The following is an 18,520-nucleotide window of genomic DNA, read 5'->3' as shown; positions in this document are numbered from 1 at the left end:
GAAATCGGCACTTGGAACCGATTATATAGCTTGAGTCCCCTTAATAAAAGAAATTGTGTTAAAATTATGTTTGTCACAATGGAAAATGCGCTTTTTGCTATCAGAATTTCCAATTACCTTATCAATGGGGTTTTCAATTTGCTATCTGAGTGCTGTGCAACAAGAGTCTAACATTGGCCATCCTAAGCCGCATTTCTAGGCTTCGGGGCCGAGTTCCAGGGCAGTCCGCCGTCGATAGGCTCATTCCGGACTCTCGTCGCAATCAGTTCCTCAAACTCCTCCTTCGGCATGATGGGCAACTCGAGAAATCTGTTCCCCTTGCCATCCCAAGCCGTATTATACTTTCCGCCAAAAATGGTGTTATGAATGACCAGAAACGTAGCAAAGATGGGCGGCGTAGTCCCTTCCGCCTCCGCCCTTCTGAACATAGCAAGCCCATCCTTGAGCTTCTCCTCCCCATCAACATGCTGAACAGGCCACGTTTTGCCAGAAAGCCTCTCGGCGATATCGAGCATGTCCTTTTGTGACGTAGTATAGTCCTGGATGAAGATGGCGCCGCTCTCCATGTCACTAGACTTGGCAAAGATGTTCGAGACGGCTTTGGCGAGGGTAGGTCGTCGCGTCACACTAACACGGTGCGTCACGTCGCTGACCTGTAGAGCGGTCTGCTCTTGGTAGTTGTACATGTAATTCCCGTTCAGCACGCACCCAAGAAGAGGGCCCGTGGCGATGATCGTCCACTTCATCCCACTCTCGTCTGCCCTTTTCTTCAGGTGTTTCTGGATCGCCACGGCGTCCTTGTAGTAAGGGAACTCGGCAACTGCGGGGTTCGTCGACAGGGAAGTGAAATCGCTGGGGATAAAATGCTTCACCGAGCCAGCCTCGACGGCGGCGTCGATTAGTTTGTACTGGTGCGGCCATCCCGCGGGGTTGATGGCGGAGATGACGGCGTCCTGGCCGCGGAGGGCGTCGGTGACGCTTTCTGTGGAGGTGTAGTCGACGACGCGGACGTTCGGCGCGTTTTCCGGGTTAGATCGTGATAGAACAGTAACATCATACCCGGCGTTGACCAGTTCATCGTAAATCTTTTCGCCTACGTAGCCTTTCTGTCATTCTTGTTAGTTGCTTTCGCGGGCAGATGCTTTAGCTGAAAGGCCGATTACTCACGCCTGCGAGTGCGACCTTGCGGATGGGCGTATCAGTGGTACGGCCTGGCATCTTTGGAGTTTCGATAGTTACAAATCGCTTCTGCTAGGCTCTTGTCTTTTGAAACTTGCAGCTTCAACAATTATCAATTACATTGATGCTGTCTCCTCGCGCTTTATGGAGGCAAAAGGTGGTATAATCAAGCAGCTTGGGCCCGTCCCGGGAAACGGAGACGCAGCCGGGAACAGGATGGTCGGTCGCCGTACGTCCATTTCCCGCTGTCCCGAAAAGGCAAATTCAGAATGAGCGGGAAACAAGCAAAGCTCGGCAAGTCGACCAGTGAGACTAAAGCCGAGTCATTAATTACCCGATCAGTGAATGCTATGAAATTCGCAGCTTCCCTCGCGATCCATGGGCCTGGTGATCAATGTTGGCATCGTCCATTGCAGCGCAGTACAGCCAGATCATTTCCAAGAGTTAGCAAGCATGTTTGGTGCAGGTCTCCAACAGATTCTGCTTGGCCTGCCAGGCCTGTCGTCTTTCCAAGTTGACTCTGTGCAATCCCCTCTTGGAGGCAGCAATGTCAACCCGGGAAGCAACGTTCACGGAGCCGTGGCTTCATCGTCGACTTGTGTGAGTACTGTTTCTTGTATCTCTCTATTACGAGGCATCATACTAACTGTCTCTCAATAGTGCGAAGCTCTGGCTAAGTCGATGGGCAATGACGTTGTCGCCTTCCCCAACGGCCCAGCTTATAAGTCCTCTATCGGCTCATACTTCAGCCTCAAAGAAGCCGACCTGAAGCCAGCATGCGTCGTCATGCCCGAGTCAGCCCACGACGTATCGCTCGCGGTCCGCACACTCACGGCCGGTGCCGAAGCATGGAACGGCAAATGTCAATTCGCTATTCGTGGTGGCGGCCACACCCCCTTCAAGGGTGCCGCCAACATGGAGAACGGCATCGTCATTGACCTCAAGAATATCCCCGCTGTCGGCATCTCCGCCGACCACAAGACCATCACCGTGAGTCCCAGCCAAACCTGGGACCAGGTCACGGAGCAGCTCGATCCCTTTGACCTGAGCACCCTCGGCGCCCGCGTCGCGGGTGTAGGTGTGGGCGGCGCTGTCCTTAACTGTGGAACCTCCTTCTTCTCCCCCCGCTACGGCTTCATCTGCGATGTGGTCGAGGAGTTTGAAGTCGTACTTGCAAACGGCGACATTGTCCACGCCAGCGCGAGCCAGCACCCCGATCTCTGGAAGGCCCTCCGCGGCGGAGGTAACAACTTTGGCGTCGTCACCGCAATCACCATGAAAACCTTCCCGCAAGGCAAGTTCTGGGGCGGTCAGACCTTCCACGACATCTCCACGCGAAAGAAACACTTCAAGGCCCACGAGGCCCTCGCCTCGATGCATCCATATGACCCCTACGTGCACTACATCAACAACCTAGTCCTCAGCAATGTCACACGAAGCTGGTTCATTGGCAATAGCCTGCAATACACAAAGAGCGACCCGCCCGTCATCGAACCGGAGGTCTTCAAGCCCCTCCTCGCCATCGAGCAGAAGCCCCTTTTCCCCGGTGGTCCCTCCAACACCATCCGCGTCGACAACGTCACCTCGATTTCGCGCGAGTACGCTGCACTCGCATCCTACCCGAAGCGCTGGATCTTTGCCACCGTCAGCTTTGCGCCCTCTGCTGACATGATGGAGGAGTTCTTCCAGCTCGCCGACGCAGCCTTCACTCCCCTCCTTGACCTCGACGGCTTTGCGGTCGCCATGGCGTACCAGCCTGTTCCCATCGTCATGTCGGAACGCAACGGTGCTGTCGATTCGTTGGGGCCCGTTCAGACGCAGGGAAATCTTGTGTACATCCACTTGGGCATCTCCGTCGACGAGAATGAGAGGGACAGTGACGAGGCCGTGGAGAAGACGGTACAAAAGCTAGTGGAGGATGCTGAGGCGAAGGCCAAGAAGATGGGTTTGCATAGAAGCTATCTTCAAGCGACATACGCTGAGAGCTGGCAAAACCCCATTGAGCACCGGAGTAAGAGCACTCTGGAAGAGCTACTTGCGACAAGCGAGAAGTATGATCCGCACCAGGTCTTTCAGAAGCAGGTTCCGGGTGGATTCAAGTTGCCAAAGGTACCGAGTACCGGAGGTGGTGTCAGGGCCGATCTCAAGTGATGACGACGTGAGGACTACACATTGCTAGTTAAACTTAGAGAACGCGTAAAGTTTCTTATGAACTTCACTTTCCTGGCATTTCGTTACGTTGATCGAGACCAATGGGCATCAAATGTGGAAGAATTCCTACGTGGGTATTTAGCTACTACCTAAATAGAGTTAAATCTAGCGAACTATTACCTTTCTAAATATTGCTCGAGCAACGACTGTTTTGCCGTGATTAGAGTTAAGTCGATTGATGCGTTCATCAGTATGAATTCATGCTGTATCTAGGTGTCTAATATGATTACTGTTTGACTGTTTCACGTTGGCTGTACTCAGCTTAGTCCTACTCTCAATCATCTCACAAAAGCGTCAAAAATCGCGATGAACTATGAGCACGATCCCAATTCGGTATCGCAAAGGCCCAAGTATGTCCGGATTCGGATTCGATAACCGAAAGTAAGTATTGCTATCTGTGCTTTCGGATTCCGAAACCCTATGCGAACGATTACTATTCCATGTTCGATTTGGGATAGAGTCAGGATAGAGTTGATGTCAGTTTCCGTCGAGTCTCCCCACTCGGATGTTTGAGAGTAGCGAGCGTATCAAAGTCTTGCTTCCAGCTTCGTGACCGAGAAGTTAATGACAGTTAAGAATAAACGCATTGTCTACTTTTGTCAGGTTTTGGACGATCAGGAAAAAATAGATCGTTGATCGATTAGATTCGCGTCGCGAAGAAGTTACCTTGACCACTTCAAGGCGTACTGATATCCTTGACAGAAATTCGATGGCCGACCCCGACACGGTCATAACTGGAAATTCAATACCAGAAGCACATGGTGTGAATCTGAGAGTTTCTACATAGAAGACTAATGTAAAAAGGGAAAACACATTCTAGACTGTATTTACAGGAAGCTCCGATGCTCTACAAAGGAAAGTTCAAGACTGTTATGTGATCGATCAAGCATCAAATCGGCGATTCTTCCACCGAACGGACTACTTCGACATGCCAACCAAACGCCTTCTGAAAGTAAAGATCCCCTCGCCCTGAACTCCAGGAAGAATAGTATAGTGATGAACGAAAGAATGAAACAAAGTGAATTTAGAGACCCCGTCTGATAGCGTCGACCAATCTGTCTGCGCCGCTACCTCGCATCATGCTGAAGTGATGCTCCCCCTCAATGACCGTAGTCGTAATAGACGCACCGGGGAACAGCAAAGCCCACTCCCCAGGTCCGAAATTTTTCCTCTTCTCAGTGAGGAACTTCATCCCCTCACAATCCTCGCCTTCCATCATGGCAGGCGGCAAAGTCGGGTACCGAACCCCATCAAAAGCGCACTCCCCTGCCCAGATGATATTTACGTGTAACTTTCTGGCCGCCTCGGGTGACATGGCGGGCGCATGATAGTCATGCAGAAGTTCAGTTGAGGCGCGGAAGTGAGGCATCAACCACTCGGGCGGTTCAGACTGCTCCGCGCCGCGACGCATCTCGTTGCGGAAGATGCCGACCTTGTTGCAGTGGTCGTAGAATCTGTCAGGCAGGTGATCCAGGCCGTTGTTGGGCGGGGGAGAGTCAATAAGCGTGAGGGAGGTGACTTCCTCGCCGGCGGCAATGAGTTCTTGGGTCACTGCGTAGGCGAGAATACCGCCCGCTGACCAACCTCCGAGACGGTAGGGGCCACGGGATTGCTTCTGACGGAGGCCGGCGATGTAGGACTGTAGAACCTCTCGAAGAGTATGGTCGTACATTCGGCTCGGAGTTCTATAGGGAGACTTGTTAGTATTGAATCAGAGTGGCAGAAATAAGCACGTTATTACTTACTTTGCAAATGGCGAATTGAAGCCAACAAGTGCCGTAGTCGGCGAGATAGTCGGAAGACTCAAGTAGGAAGTGGCTACTCCACAGCCATCCGGGAAAAGGAAAAGAGTCTCCTTGGCTTTCGTGCGGGAACCTTGGAGGTACATTGACCACGCCGGTGGAATTGTAGACACGATAGGAGTCGATGGAACGGCTTTGCCCTTGAAGTCTCCAGCGCTCATGTCGATGACCTCAAAATAAGAACCAGGGGTATCAAGCCCATTGATTGGCGTCATGGCAGCGGAGAAAGGCGACGCCAAGTTGTCGAGATCAGGCGAGCCCACCGACGAAGCATTGTCAGATTCAACGCTTGTGATGTCGCTCTCATGCCCAGAAGACTCTGTCGACGACATCGCGGTGCCAGAAACACGCATCCTAATGTCGCCAACAGTGAGACACTCCTCAAATAGTGCCCGTTCTGGAAGGTCAACGTCAAGCTCGTCGCGCAGTCTGCCGCAAATCACAAGTGACAAGAGCGAGTCGATACCAATGTCAGCGAGGGCGACATCGTCGGCCAGCTCCTTCTCATCAAGACCACTCTCTTCAGCCAAGACTTTGAGAGCCACAGGCCAGGAGTCTTCTGCAGCTTGTTGCGCAGTGGGAGCAGCTTGAGTCTCGGCCAGAGAAATGTCTCCAAAGGTTGCCTTCATGTCCGAAGTGACGATTGCCTGGGGCTGTAGTGGTTGCGTTTGAGACTTTGCCGATAAGAAGCCACCCGAGACCTTCTTCATGGCCGAATTGATGATGTAGTCCATAAGGCGCTTGGGGACTCCCTGTAACGCGACCCCACCAAGAATACCGATGAGATTCTGATTCTGATCGAAGATGATAACATCTCCAGACCACAGTTTGTCCTTGCCCTCAGTCATCTTCACATATGAGTGGTAGGTCATGTTCGCATCGAGCTTAGGAGTGAATAGCTTCATCGACTCCCATCCATGGTTGACAAAAAGCTCCTTGTCAAGATCGACAGACTCATTGGCGTTCATAACAAAGCCAGCTAATTGAGAGATGGAGTCCAGGAAAGCGGGATTGGAGAACCACTTTCCATTGTCAGGGATGCCCTTGAATGACACAGTACCTGCAGCTTCGTAGGTGTTGTTGCTGAGAGTGATGGCAGACAGGCCGCGATACTTGGGGTCGAAATCGGCAAGCTGGCCAACCATCTTGTAGATCATCGATTTGCTGAACCGGAAAGTGCTCTCATCTTCTCCGACCTGCGCCTGGATGGCCTTCATGCGAATCTTTGCATCCGAAACAGCCTGAGCGAACTGAGACTTGGTCTCATCAATTTCGGTGAAGCGGATTGAACAGTTGGCATGCTGCTCCATGGTTTTGTCGTTGCCGTCGAGGGTAGAGAATGTACAGAAGAGAGACTTCTTCGCCGCATCAAACTTTGCCTCGGTGCGAAGGACTTGCTTGAGTCCGACATCATTGGCGACGAGAGCACTCTGGATGTGCATCTCTGCCACCTCGGTTCCGACTGCGTCGACGTCCATGCCTGTGATTTGCTTGACATACTTGCCAATCATCTGAGCGATGTCTGCATAGACGGAAGGAGTGCATAAAGGTACACCGTAGACCTTGTGACCTTGAGCCATGGAATGAACATCGTCGGCGTTGAGGTCGAGATCGACGACCACCTCGCCGTCAGAGCTTGACTGAAGAGTGTTCTTGACCACGTTGTAAATCGACGAGAAGGCCAAGTTGGCAGGCCCCATGATAATGGGAGCATCACCTTTGCGGAGACTCCAGTCATTGGTGTACTGCATCCAGTACTCCTTGAGAGTCCATCCGTAGGAGGGCAGTTGAAGAACCTGCTGGCACTCTGGGAAGTCGGCATGGTATCTAGACCATTCGACGTTGGCCCCAGCCGCATACATGCCGGAGAAGGCATCGGTCATCAGTTGCCAGGTATCAATAGTCTTGTGTGCAGATGCGAACGTCTGCATCGTAGATCCAACGACTTCCTTAACCATAGGAGCAACAACAGGCGCGGGACCAATCTCAATGGCGATAGTGCGCTCATCCAAGATGCCTTCTGCCTTAGCGACAGATGCGGCCTGCATGATGTTGACCGGCTTTCTGCAATGCTCAACAAAGTAGCCCTCGCTGAAATCAGTGGCCTCGCGAAGAACCTTGCTCAGAGTAGGCGAGATAACGGGGATCGTAGGGCGACGAATGTGAATACCCTTTGCAATCTTCCGGAACTGAGCAAGGATAGGGTCAACCTGAGAAGTGTGGAAAGCGTGTGCAGTGTCGAGAACATGGCAGCGCATGCCCTTCGACTCGAGAATGGTCCGGGCTTCCTTGACATGCGCAATGGTTCCGCCGAGAACGATGTTGTGCTTCCTGTTGCGGCACGAGACCTCGAGGTCACGACCGACAACACCAGGAATAGCAGCGAGGACTGTAGCCTCTTCAGCCATAACGACGAGCATGGCGTGAGTTCCCTGGGCTAAGTGCTCCTCCATCAGCTGAGATCGCTTTCCTACCAAGTAGAGGACGTCGGCTTGAGAAAGAGCACCGGCGGCATAAAGAGCGGCGTACTCTCCAAGACTGTGACCGACGACTGCCTTGGGGGTGATGCCAAAGGACTCCCAGAGCTTGCAAAGAGCCATCTGGAAAGAGACGTGCGCCAACTGGAGGGCAGTAAGCGAAGCACGGCTAAAATAGTCCCGCTCCTCAAATAGAGGAAGAATCGACGGCAGGCCCATCTGGACGCACAAGTGGTTGTAGCGCTGCAAGTTGTTCTTGAATGAAGCGAACCGGGCGTACAAGTCCGCACCCATACCAGCGTGTGGTGAGCCTTGGCCTGTGAAAGTAAATACGAAGCCGGGTGTTTTGGCCGGGGCAGGCAGAATCTTCTCTCCTCCGCTACGGGCATCGAGCTCTTTCTGCAGCGACGACTTGAGTTGGGGAATACTAGTAGCAGTCACAGCAACTCTGTACCGATGGTGCATACGGCGGGCGGTGGTGGTATAAGAGAGCTTTGCGAGGAGATTGGGGTCTTCACGCGGTGCCGCACCATCGAGCCATTGAAGAAGGTTGCCAAGATTAGAGACTAAGGATTCGCCCGTCTTAGCGGAGAGCGTCACGACGTGATGGCGTCTCGGGTCGGGGCCGGTGTAATTGTTGAAGACAGGAGCGTCTTCCAGGACGATAGCGGTGTTGCCGCCTGCGGCAGAGAAGTTGTTCAGCAACACTCGGCGGCTGTCATTCGCGGGCCTGACCCAAGGGGTCGCGACAGTAGCAATGCGGGTGTTACGAGCTTGAAGATCTGGCAACTTGTGGTTGATCTTGGTCTTGATACCAATGTGAGGAGGAATGGTCGAGTGTTTCATCATCATGAGGACCTTGGCAAGACTGGTGACTCCAGCAGCAGCTTCGCCATGGCCGACATTGGACTTAACGGCACCAATATGGAGAGGGTTGGTAGCTGGGCGGACTGATGTGCCGCGAGCCGTCAACGGAGACAAGGTCGTCACAACGGAAGTGGTCTCCCCTGCGTCGCCAGCCTGCGTACCCGTACCGTGCATCTCAACGTAGCTGATGTCGTTGGAGCTGACCTTGGTCTCGGCAAGTATATGCTCAAATAGGTCCTTCTGAGCAGCGGCATGGGGTCTAGTGATGGACTCTGCTTCGGCATTGTGGTTCGTGGCGACCCCCAAGATGCAAGCCTCAATAGGGTCCTTGTCCTTCTGGGCGTCATCCAGTCGCTTGAGGATGATCGTGACAACTGCTTCGCCGCGGCAGTATCCGTCAGCGTCATCGTCAAATGTCTTACAGTTGCCGGTACGGGAGAGGAAGTGGCCTCTGTCCAGACCAGCCGTCATATCAGGATTGGTGAGGACATTGGTACCTCCAACAATGGCGGTGTCAACCTCGCCGCGCCACAGAGCATTGCATGCCAAGTGCAGCGCAGCCAAGCTAGAGCTGCAAGCAGTGTCGATAGTGTAACTGGGACCGCTGAATTTAAAGTGATAGTTGATGCGACCCGGAATGAATGCACGGTTTCCGCCGGGAATGAAATAGGTATCGATGTTTTGCGCACTGTTTGTCTCCATCCAGTCGTTGCTAGTGGCACCAAACCATACACCTACGCGGTGCTTCTGAGTAGACGGAGTACGGTTCGGCACGATTCCCGCCTTCTCGAGAGCCTCGGCGGCAGTCAAAAGTGCAAGGCGCTGGGCAGGATCGACTTGTGCGGCCTCACGGGGCGACATGTTGAAAAAGGCTGCATCAAACTGCGGTGCCTGATGCAGCCAGCAACCAAAGCCGGTGCCAGAGACGTTTTTCACAGATGTGTCTCCAACGTGAGCAGAGGCGTTCCATCGAGAGGCTGGAACCATCTCGTGAGTATCGACACCCTTGTGGAGGATATCCCAGAATGCGTCCATAGTATCAGCATTGCCAGGGAATCTGCCGGAAGCAGCAAGGATGGCGATAGGAGACTTCGAAGCACCACCATCGGCACCGAGAGCACCATTGCCTGCCAGCGAGGCAAGCTCTTCAGCAGCTAGAGGGGACCTCTCTTGTACACAGTAGGAATCTGACGGTAGAAGTCGACGAACAGGGGAGACAAGGCGATCCGTGCTGTGGAATGCAAAAGGCTGAATAATCACATCTGTGATGCTGTCCGTCGTCGTCTTGGCCGAACGTCTGACATGCTCAGCTATACGGACCGGCAATTGCTCAAGCGCCATCTGTCTCTCAAGACAGTCACGCGCAGCTTGCTCGAGCGCATCTCGGAGGCTTGCCTTGGTGGAGTGCACTTGGCCCTCGGTGCTGGTGGAGATGACAGGAATGCGAGCCAGAGACGAGCTACTCAGTGGAACACTAGCAAGGACTTGCTCGATATCGTGCTCACTGTAGAATAGTGCAGAATGGTATGGGGAAGTGATGCGCAGCGAGGCTGACGTAGGTGCAACTGACTTGCCGATGTCTGAGGCCAAGAAATTGGAGAGAACTCCGGGCGGTCCAGAGACGGTTGCTTGATTAGGCCCGATAATGGCTGAAATATACGGGGTAGTCGTCACGGGCAGGCCAGCTTCAGCAGCGTATTGCAGCAGAGCGTCGGCAAGAATCTTCGGGCTGGATCCAGTCACGGCGCGAGACCACGAATCGAACGTGCTGGTAGAATCGGATATCTCATGCTTGTTGGTGATTCTATCAGCGACGTCCCATGCGAGCGCGCCCAAGCGAACGGCAACAGCAACGGCGTGAAGCGCGGGTGAGAGAAGACTAGGGGCGCTATGAGCACAGCTCACGGCCGCAGCAGCCAAGGCACCGGTACAGATTCCGGCCAAGAGGCTGTTCTCGGGTGTGGGATAGACTTGACATCCGCTGCTATGTTGACGGATGAAGAGGCCAAGTTGTGTAATACATGTCAAGGCTTGTACAAGACAGGGGTTGAGGGTACCGGAACGGTATGATGACAGGAGATCTGCCAAGGTAGCGAAGCGTGGGCATCGCGCCTGTTGCTCTGGAGATAGGCGGGCAACTTCGTGTTTCAGCACTCCACAGCTTCGCTCAAGGAAGTCGATCACGAGTGGATCATGGTGAGATTGTACCAGACTACGCAGCGTGTCTGCGATGTCATGTGTTTGGTCGCCAAAGACATAGGCGAGTACTTGATCTTGACCCGACATGTTGGAGGAGTCTGAGCTGAAAATAGAACAAGGCTGGGTAGTAATTGCCAAGATAGAAGAGAGGATTGGTGAGAATGAAAATGGTTCAGATGAATCAACAACTCAGATCGAGAGTTCAGAGAAAGTCTTTGGTCTAGAGAATGATAGGCCGAGTACAGTTGAGTGTAGAAGAGGCTGTGCAGTTGAGTGTGCTTCCAAGAACGACTATACGAGGTTGCCAAGCTGGTCATGTTATATCCCAATCGTCATGATGAATCGTCATAATCGTTGCAGAATGTCCCGATCGGTAATCGTATAAGCCGGGAAAGGCAAGCTCGTATAGCTCTGTCTTCCACCTCTCAAAGAAAGCCACGGCATTTCCATGTTCGGCCTATCATCGTTCAGGTGAGATTAGCAGCCTGGCCTGGGAACCGGCGGGCTGGTAAGGCACGGAGACATTGTGTCATCTCGGGCACAGGTAAGATTGCTACCTAACAGCTATGAGATGTCTTGATTAGGCCGGTAAGTCACCGTTCGATCAATACCTGAGACACGGTTGTGAGTTCCGGGGCATCGGTAAGGCCCTGTGGACCTAGGGTCTCTCGGGAATGTGCAAGTGTTGCCAATTCTACACATGTCGTACACATTCTCAATGGTCCATTACTAGCCTCGATGTCTGCGATATCGACTTATCCCACCCGAATCGACGAGTACGAGCAATTATAGGGCGTCATAATACAACATGTGTAACATAGAGAGCACGAGCCTAGTCAACCTGGATCGAAATCGACTAGTAAATCTTCTGGATCGTTGTTCAGTCGAAAGAAGCGCCAAACTCAACTTTCTCTACACGTGTGGATTACATCACCCAACTCAATTGTCACGTTTTTCATACCATGTAAGACGCAAGTAATCTGTCAGAGAAAGGTAAACTAAACTGACTCGAGACTTTCCTCACAGCACGCTGAACATTCTCCGATGTCAAGCCGGTATAGGCTCCTCCCTCGCTATAGACCAGCTTCTCTCTACGGGTAGTTCCAAAACCCGACTTACTGGCCAAATCATTCTACCAACTAGCTTCGCTGATTTCCTCTTCACTAGGAATTTGCTATGTCTAGTGACTTCTACAAACAACATTGTTGTCTAGGGCTTCGGCAAGCGGCAAGCCATGAAAGGAGACTCTGGCTCAGCAGGAGTATACCCGATTTGACCTCGCTCAAGTAAAAAAGCTCCGACACCATGATCTCCGACAGTCAGAAACTAGTCTACCCATTGTAAACTCTCAACCTTTTGACCGGGGAATTGAAGTTTGGCATTCGCGAGTTTCACTGTCAGGACGACCTCGGGAACCTGCCCCTACGGGTTCCACTTTTACCGGTAATTGGCTCTACACGATTGGTAGATCTTCGTTTACCGTCAAAATGACGGTAAGTATACCCCGAGCCACCCAAACAGCTCGGACTCGCACACACAACTAGATTGATTAGCGATCCGCGGATCGCTTTGGGCAGCTGTCTCGGGAAGCTTTTTCTTGGCACAGAGCAATTGAATCCAAACACCACACTTCGTAAATCGTCATACCACCCGAGCCTAGAAGTTGGAGGCTGCTTTAAAATGTAAATCGTCCAATTCCTCGCGAGTGATGTGTGATGAATTGGTAGTCTTCCCGCATCCCTTTGCCACAATTTATCCCGTCAGTCAGGGCCCCTCATATTACACTCGTTGCAATGGACTTCTATCAGAGACTGAGGAGTTCACTGGACTCGATTGCGTCTCACGGAGCTGAGCTTCTCCGTCAATCAGACAATGGATCGATTGCGGCCAGTCCTTTCGAGGACAAGTCGAAGGCTGTTCATAATCCTCGTAAAAAGCTCATGGAGTCGGCAATGAAACTTCTCCAACTGGCGACTATGCCTGAAGAGTACCTTGACCACCTAGCCAATGAGGTAAGCACCTATCTGCGATTAACATTCGCAACTAACAATTACTTTTCACAGTACCAAGAGTTAACTTGCGTCCGATGGCTTGTGGATCTCGATGTCCTACAACACCTCCCTCAAGACGGCTCGATTGCATACGCGGTGTTGGCAGCCAAAGCGGGCGTTCCCGAGAAGCACCTCAAAGGTGTTGCTCGGATGGCTGTGCTCAACGGTTTCCTGGAAGAGCCTACATCCGGCCACGTCTCACACAGCCGGTCGTCGGCCTTGCTTGTTCGCGACGAGAATTTCATGAGCTGGGCCCGCTGGATGATGAACTACTCGATGCCAGTCGCGTACAAGTTCCCTGAAGCAACTCGCCGCTGGGGCGACACGGACGCCAAGAATCAGACAGCTTTCAACGTTGCCGAGAATACTACAGATCCGTTCTTTGACCACATTCGAAAGAACCCAGACCTCACATCTGTGTTTTCGAGCTATATGCGCAATGTCACAGCCTCCCGGCCTTGGAGCTTAGCGCATGCCGTAGAGTGTTTCGACTGGGCCTCGCTGCCAGAGGGCGCAAAGGTTGTCGATGTGGGCGGTTCTCACGGCCAGCTCGCGGTCCACGTTGCCTCCAAATTCCCACATTTGAAGTACATTGTGCAAGATCTGCCAGAGACAGTTGCGACTGCTCAGCGGGCATTTGATGCCGACACTAGCATCGATCCGGCAGTCAAATCGCACATCCAGTTCATGTCTTCGGACTTTTTCAAGCCTCAAACAGTTTTGGATGCCCACGTCTACTTCCTTCGCATGATCATCCACGACTGGCCTGATAGAGATGCTCGCATTATTTTGCAAAATCTTCGGACTGCACTCGAGGCAAACCCTAAAGCCCGCATCGTGATCATGGACACAATTCTCCCGCCCCCAGGATCAACAACTCTCCAGCACGAGCAGCAGCTGAGAGTTCGAGATCTCATGATGATGCAGGTCTTCAACGCTAGAGAGCGAGAGTTAGAAAACTGGAAGAATCTGCTCAATGACGTGGGGATGGAGATCGAACACTCGCGTCAGCCTGACGACAGTGTCATGGGGCTTTTGACCGTCCAACTTCAGTCTTCCGCACCCGGCAGCCCGAACGACTTCATCCAAATCAAGAAACCCATTATGCCGGCGACGGAAAGCCGGCCAGTCCTGATCATGGGCGCTGGCATCAGCGGTCTGTGCTTGGCCCAGGCACTGAAAAAGCACAACGTTCCCTTCCGGGTATTCGAAAGGGATCCCGCGGTTGATTCGCGGCCCCAAGGATACCGCCTCAAGCTTCGCAGAGACGCTGCCGTCGCACTGGCCGAGAGTTTGCCCGAGGAAGTCTATCAGACTTTTCAGACATCATGCGCCACCCTGGCTATCGGGGAAACCGACTTTAACCCATTTACCGGTCTGGTGGTCAACAGTCGCTCTGGCGGTGGGTTGAGCGGAAAACTTGGCCTTCACCCCAGCTACTGCGTTGACAGAGCTGCTTTCCGCACTGCTCTGATGACGGGTATTGAGGACCGAATCCAGTTCAGCAAAGAGCTGTCATCCTACAAGGCAGATGTTGATCAAGGCGTTGTTACCGTTACTTTCAAGGATGGTGAAACAGTAGAAGGCCGATTCCTTGTTGGTGCAGACGGCCTGCACTCAGTTGTGCGTCGCAATCTCGTTCCCAGCCACAAAATCAGGGACACTGGAGCTGCCTGTATCTACGGGAAAACTCCAATGACACCTGAGATCCTAGAGAAGTTCCCCGAGAAGGGCATGAGATGGATGACCATCGTGTCTGACCAAACACCGATGCTGCAATCCTGCATCATCGGAGATGCGCCGGTGACTTTGCTTTTGGAGCCAATCCGTTTCAGCGAGGTGAGCCGGTCGCAGCATCAGCTTCCCGCAGATTACATTTACTGGGCTCTCATTGGCCCCGAAGCTCGATTCCGCCTAGACGGAGAGACGTCGACGTCCAAGGTCAGCAGCTCAACCTCTGCACAAGCGGCGGCCGAGGCAGCTCGTCTGAGTTTGTCCATCACGCAAGAGTGGCATTCCTCCATTCGGTCAGTCTTTGAACAACAGGATACGAGGCAAGCGACTCTGATTCGCGTCGTGTCTTCTGTGCCTAACGTCCCCTCATGGTCACCGTCTGCCATGGCGACCCTGCTCGGGGATGCTATTCATCCCATGAGTCCCTGTGGCGGGGTCGGAGCGCAGACGGCAATCTGCGATGCTTCCAGTCTTGCGAAGACAATTGCCGCGGCCCAGGGATCCCCTACAGCTGAGGATATTGGGGCGTTTGAGGAGGGAATGAGGAAACGTGCTCAACGAAGCATTTTGCAGAGTGAAGTCGGTTCGAAGAAGATGTTTGGACTTCGCTCTTTGGAAGATTGTGACGCCTGGACAGGCTTCTAAGACCTCAGACCCACACATTGATAGTGAGAGAGATTAGTAGATTCAAGCATGATTAGCGATTTCCTCCACTATTCTCAACAGTGATCGTGGCGCAAACATCACTCATATGAAGCGCTTCAGAGTCAAGAAAGGTCTGCCGAGCTGTACCCTGGGATCAAGAGTCATGTCCCGAGCTGTGATGCAGCGTCAGAAAGCAAATAGGCACCACATCGGCAGGTCGGCACCTGAAGGCGGCATCAACTGTTCACACTCGCGATCTTGAACTCATTGTTCAGCACTGTCAAGGCATACTGTTGTGGCAATGTCTGCATTATCAGTGGTTGGTTCGCTTATCCACGCGGAATAGTTGAGTCGTTGTGCAAATTATGGTTAGGAGTTCGCACAATTTTGACTTCGAGTACAGACACTACTTACGTACTGCTCATTTCGGACTGTTAAGGGCTCTAATACGTATTTTAGATTGTCTAGAAACATCCGGAGCTGAAAAAGCTGAGAAGCTTCCCACCAGCACAACGTTCAATAATAAAGACGACTGCTTGACACATTCATCAGATGTCAAAATATTTCTAGATAAGGTGGTCAGCGGCCAACCTTGATTTTCTTGTACCAATATTCTGAACGAACTCGCAATCATGATGAATGAAGTGAATGCTAAGTGCGCTGATGGAAATCAGGATCATTGAGTAAAGAACGAATGGACAAATTCATCAAAGGAAGCCGGCAACTTCACTTCGATGAAGAGAATCCCGAGACCCGACATCAACACCGACGTAGACTCCGAGATGGGTAATTGCATAAACGTAATCGGGTTTCAACTCAAGACACTGGGTTTACGAATACCGTTCTGTTACAAAGATCCGTCTGAACGTTGTTAACTGGGCCGGCGTCTTTGATTCCGGCGATTAAGACGTGTCCCGCTATCGCAAACTCTATTTAATAAGCTTTGGTTAGCAAATGGCGCCCTAAATGGCTCCACTCATGACAGCAGAAACGGTCGGTGATCATTTACCCCATGTCCAAGCTTGTTCCAACCTCCCGTCCGGCATGATCTAAGGAAAACGGAGTCTTCCGGCGGGGCTTTCTGTCAGCCTTGGCGTCTGGAACCTTCACAGGGCGTTGCACCAGATCGACTTCTTGAATGACACCTGAAGACGCCCGGCTCGCGGTGAAGCAACTCGGGAAGCCGGCGTTGTGTAAAGAACGATGCGGTGAGTTTCGATAGTGCGGGTTGACATTCAGTCTTAAATGGCTCTGATTAAAAGAACATCAACCGCCATGGCTGGAGTTACCTCATACCGTGCACTTTTCCCATATTACTCTCAAATCAGAAGCCTGTGCTTTTGTCATCAGATCAATCTCAGTTGATATCACCTCGCCCGCCAATCATCAAGATGCCTAGCCGTATTATCGAAGACGAGCTCACCGAGCTTGTCGCAATCCTGTCATCAGCTTCGGCTGAGCTGAATAAGTTTCTTTCCAATCGCGGTCTTGAAAAGCTCTCCACCGAAGCCGCCGCACCCAGCCTCGAACTTACTCCCGAGAACGTGCCCTATTTCCAGGCAAAGACATCAATCGTCGATGCCGCAGAACGTGTTGTTCGTCTGGCTCGCGGACCCAGAGACACACTCATCACTCTGAGCTTTGAGCACTGCGCCACAGCTTCTCTCCAAATTGCCCTGAAGTACAAGCTAGCCAGCCATATCCCACTGGGAGGAAGTATAACATACGCAGCCGTTTCTGAGGCAGTCGGCAAGCCCGAGGTCACACCGGCCCTCGTCGAGCGCATTCTCCAGCACACGTCTTCCTATGGCTTGTTCGAGGCCCAGCCAGGCGGCACCGTCGCCCACAACGCCATGTCTGCGCTTCTCGTGACAGACCCTGACCTGGAAGCATGGATGGACCTGAGTGCCACCATTGCTTATCCGGCCGGCGCTTCTGTCCCCAAAGCGCTGCAAAGCTACGGCTACAGTATGGAGGCGAACGAGTCTGCCTACGGAGTCTCCATTGGCAGAAAGATTTCTCAGTTCCAGCGCTTCCGCGAAGCAGACGGTCAGCAGCTGCACGATATGTTTGCCCGCGCCATGCGCGGCATTGCGGTTGGCGGTGCGTACGACCTTCGTCACGCTGTTGACGGCGGATACCCGTGGCACTTGCTGGAAAAAGACCACATCCGTCTCATTGTTGATGTTGGTGGTGGCCCTGGCCACATTTCAATGGCTCTGGCCAAGAAGTACCCAAAGCTCCATTTCGAGGTGCAAGACTTGCCGGAGACCGTCGAAGTCGGGGCCAAGTCCTGCCCTGAGGAGTTAAAGGGCCGCGTCACTTTCCGTCCCCACGACTTCATGAAGCCTCAGCCTGAGCACAAGGTTGCTGATGGAGAAGGCATTGCCTACTTCTGCCGTTTTATCCTTCACGACTGGAGCGACAAGTACGCTCAGAACATTCTTCAGAGTCTGGCGTCATCTCTGAGACACCAGGACCGTATTATTATCAACGATGTCGTGGTCCCTGAACCGGGACAAGAGAGCCGTGAGAGAGAACGTCGCATGCAGTCAGTTCCACCCCTCATTTGTCATAGCCTGACAGAACTCGTATTGACAAGCTTTAGTGATCGGGACCTGCTGATGTTGATGAACCTTAATGGTCGCGAACGTACAAGAACTGCGTTCGAGAACCTCTGCAGTGCGGTGACGCCTAAGCTCCAAGTGAAGACAGTATTCCGCCCTGAGCTCGGGGAACTTTCTCTCATTGACATAAGTTTGGCGTGAGTCAGTGAAGTGGGGGGGTTTTGTTTTTTTTTGAGGATCATCATGCCTATAAATCTTCCATAACGACAGATAAATCATTGCTTCGCTGGGACGTTGACCGAGAGGTTCGTATAGCTGAAAGGGGTTATTTTCGCACTTATTAGGGTCCCATGTATTATACAAGGAGGCAATCCAGGGTTCAATCTGGATACATAAGTAAGACCTTAGGAACATGGAATCGAAGAGATGGTTTTTTATTATTGTCCAAATATCGTCAAGGCCGTAATGTATTGCTTGATGCTTTCACCCCTTTCTCTTGGTAAGCCTAAAAGCTGGGTATCTCTAACGCTGGTATCCTAGAAATGCTGTGCCTAATAGCGGGTATATCTAATTCGCTGCTGTGCCTAAAAGCCAGTAAATGCTGCTAATGCCTGAAAGCTGGTTTGATACCAACGTAAGATGTGACACCTAATTCTACACTTCTGGTGTTTCGCTTCAATGTGACGGACCGGAAAGTTACACAAAGTACCTGTAAAGTAGTAAAATTACCCAAAACCCCATGTCCTATCCAACACCCGAATATTGCAGACAAATGAACGTTAAGAAAA

The 18,520-nt window shown here is 52.2% G+C and overlaps 5 protein-coding genes across 5 annotated transcripts; 3 read left to right on the top strand and 2 right to left on the bottom strand.

Moving 5' to 3' along the window:
• Positions 1 to 182: 182 nt before the first annotated feature.
• CABS01_04913 (uncharacterized protein) lies at positions 183 to 1,218 on the bottom strand (the record flags this gene model as incomplete). Its single annotated transcript, XM_060538283.1, has 2 exons — positions 183 to 1,106; positions 1,168 to 1,218. The coding sequence occupies 2 exons, from the start codon at positions 1,216 to 1,218 to the stop codon at positions 183 to 185; spliced, it is 975 nt and encodes a 324-aa protein (XP_060389945.1).
• Positions 1,219 to 1,557: 339 nt separating this feature from the next.
• Positions 1,558 to 3,330, top strand: CABS01_04912 (FAD binding domain-containing protein; the record flags this gene model as incomplete). Its single annotated transcript, XM_060538282.1, has 2 exons — positions 1,558 to 1,779; positions 1,840 to 3,330. The coding sequence occupies 2 exons, from the start codon at positions 1,558 to 1,560 to the stop codon at positions 3,328 to 3,330; spliced, it is 1,713 nt and encodes a 570-aa protein (XP_060389944.1).
• Positions 3,331 to 4,414: 1,084 nt separating this feature from the next.
• Positions 4,415 to 10,822, bottom strand: CABS01_04911 (beta-ketoacyl synthase; the record flags this gene model as incomplete). Its single annotated transcript, XM_060538281.1, has 2 exons — positions 4,415 to 5,075; positions 5,136 to 10,822. The coding sequence occupies 2 exons, from the start codon at positions 10,820 to 10,822 to the stop codon at positions 4,415 to 4,417; spliced, it is 6,348 nt and encodes a 2,115-aa protein (XP_060389943.1).
• Positions 10,823 to 12,528: 1,706 nt separating this feature from the next.
• On the top strand, positions 12,529 to 15,165 carry CABS01_04910 (O-methyltransferase; the record flags this gene model as incomplete). The annotated part of the gene is made up of 2 exons (XM_060538280.1): positions 12,529 to 12,747; positions 12,799 to 15,165. The coding sequence occupies 2 exons, from the start codon at positions 12,529 to 12,531 to the stop codon at positions 15,163 to 15,165; spliced, it is 2,586 nt and encodes an 861-aa protein (XP_060389942.1).
• Positions 15,166 to 16,556: 1,391 nt separating this feature from the next.
• On the top strand, positions 16,557 to 17,933 carry CABS01_04909 (O-methyltransferase; the record flags this gene model as incomplete). The annotated part of the gene is made up of 1 exon (XM_060538279.1): positions 16,557 to 17,933. One exon carries the CDS (start codon positions 16,557 to 16,559, stop codon positions 17,931 to 17,933), a length of 1,377 nt encoding a protein of 458 aa, XP_060389941.1.
• Between the last annotated feature and the right edge of the window lie 587 nt (positions 17,934 to 18,520).

Source organism: Colletotrichum abscissum, assembly GCF_030869225.1.
Source record: "Colletotrichum abscissum strain IMI 504890 chromosome Unknown Scaffold_9.1, whole genome shotgun sequence".
NCBI lineage: Eukaryota > Fungi > Ascomycota > Sordariomycetes > Glomerellales > Glomerellaceae > Colletotrichum > Colletotrichum abscissum.
Note: the sequence above shows the minus strand (reverse complement) of the source record. Positions and strands in the feature narration are given on the sequence as shown.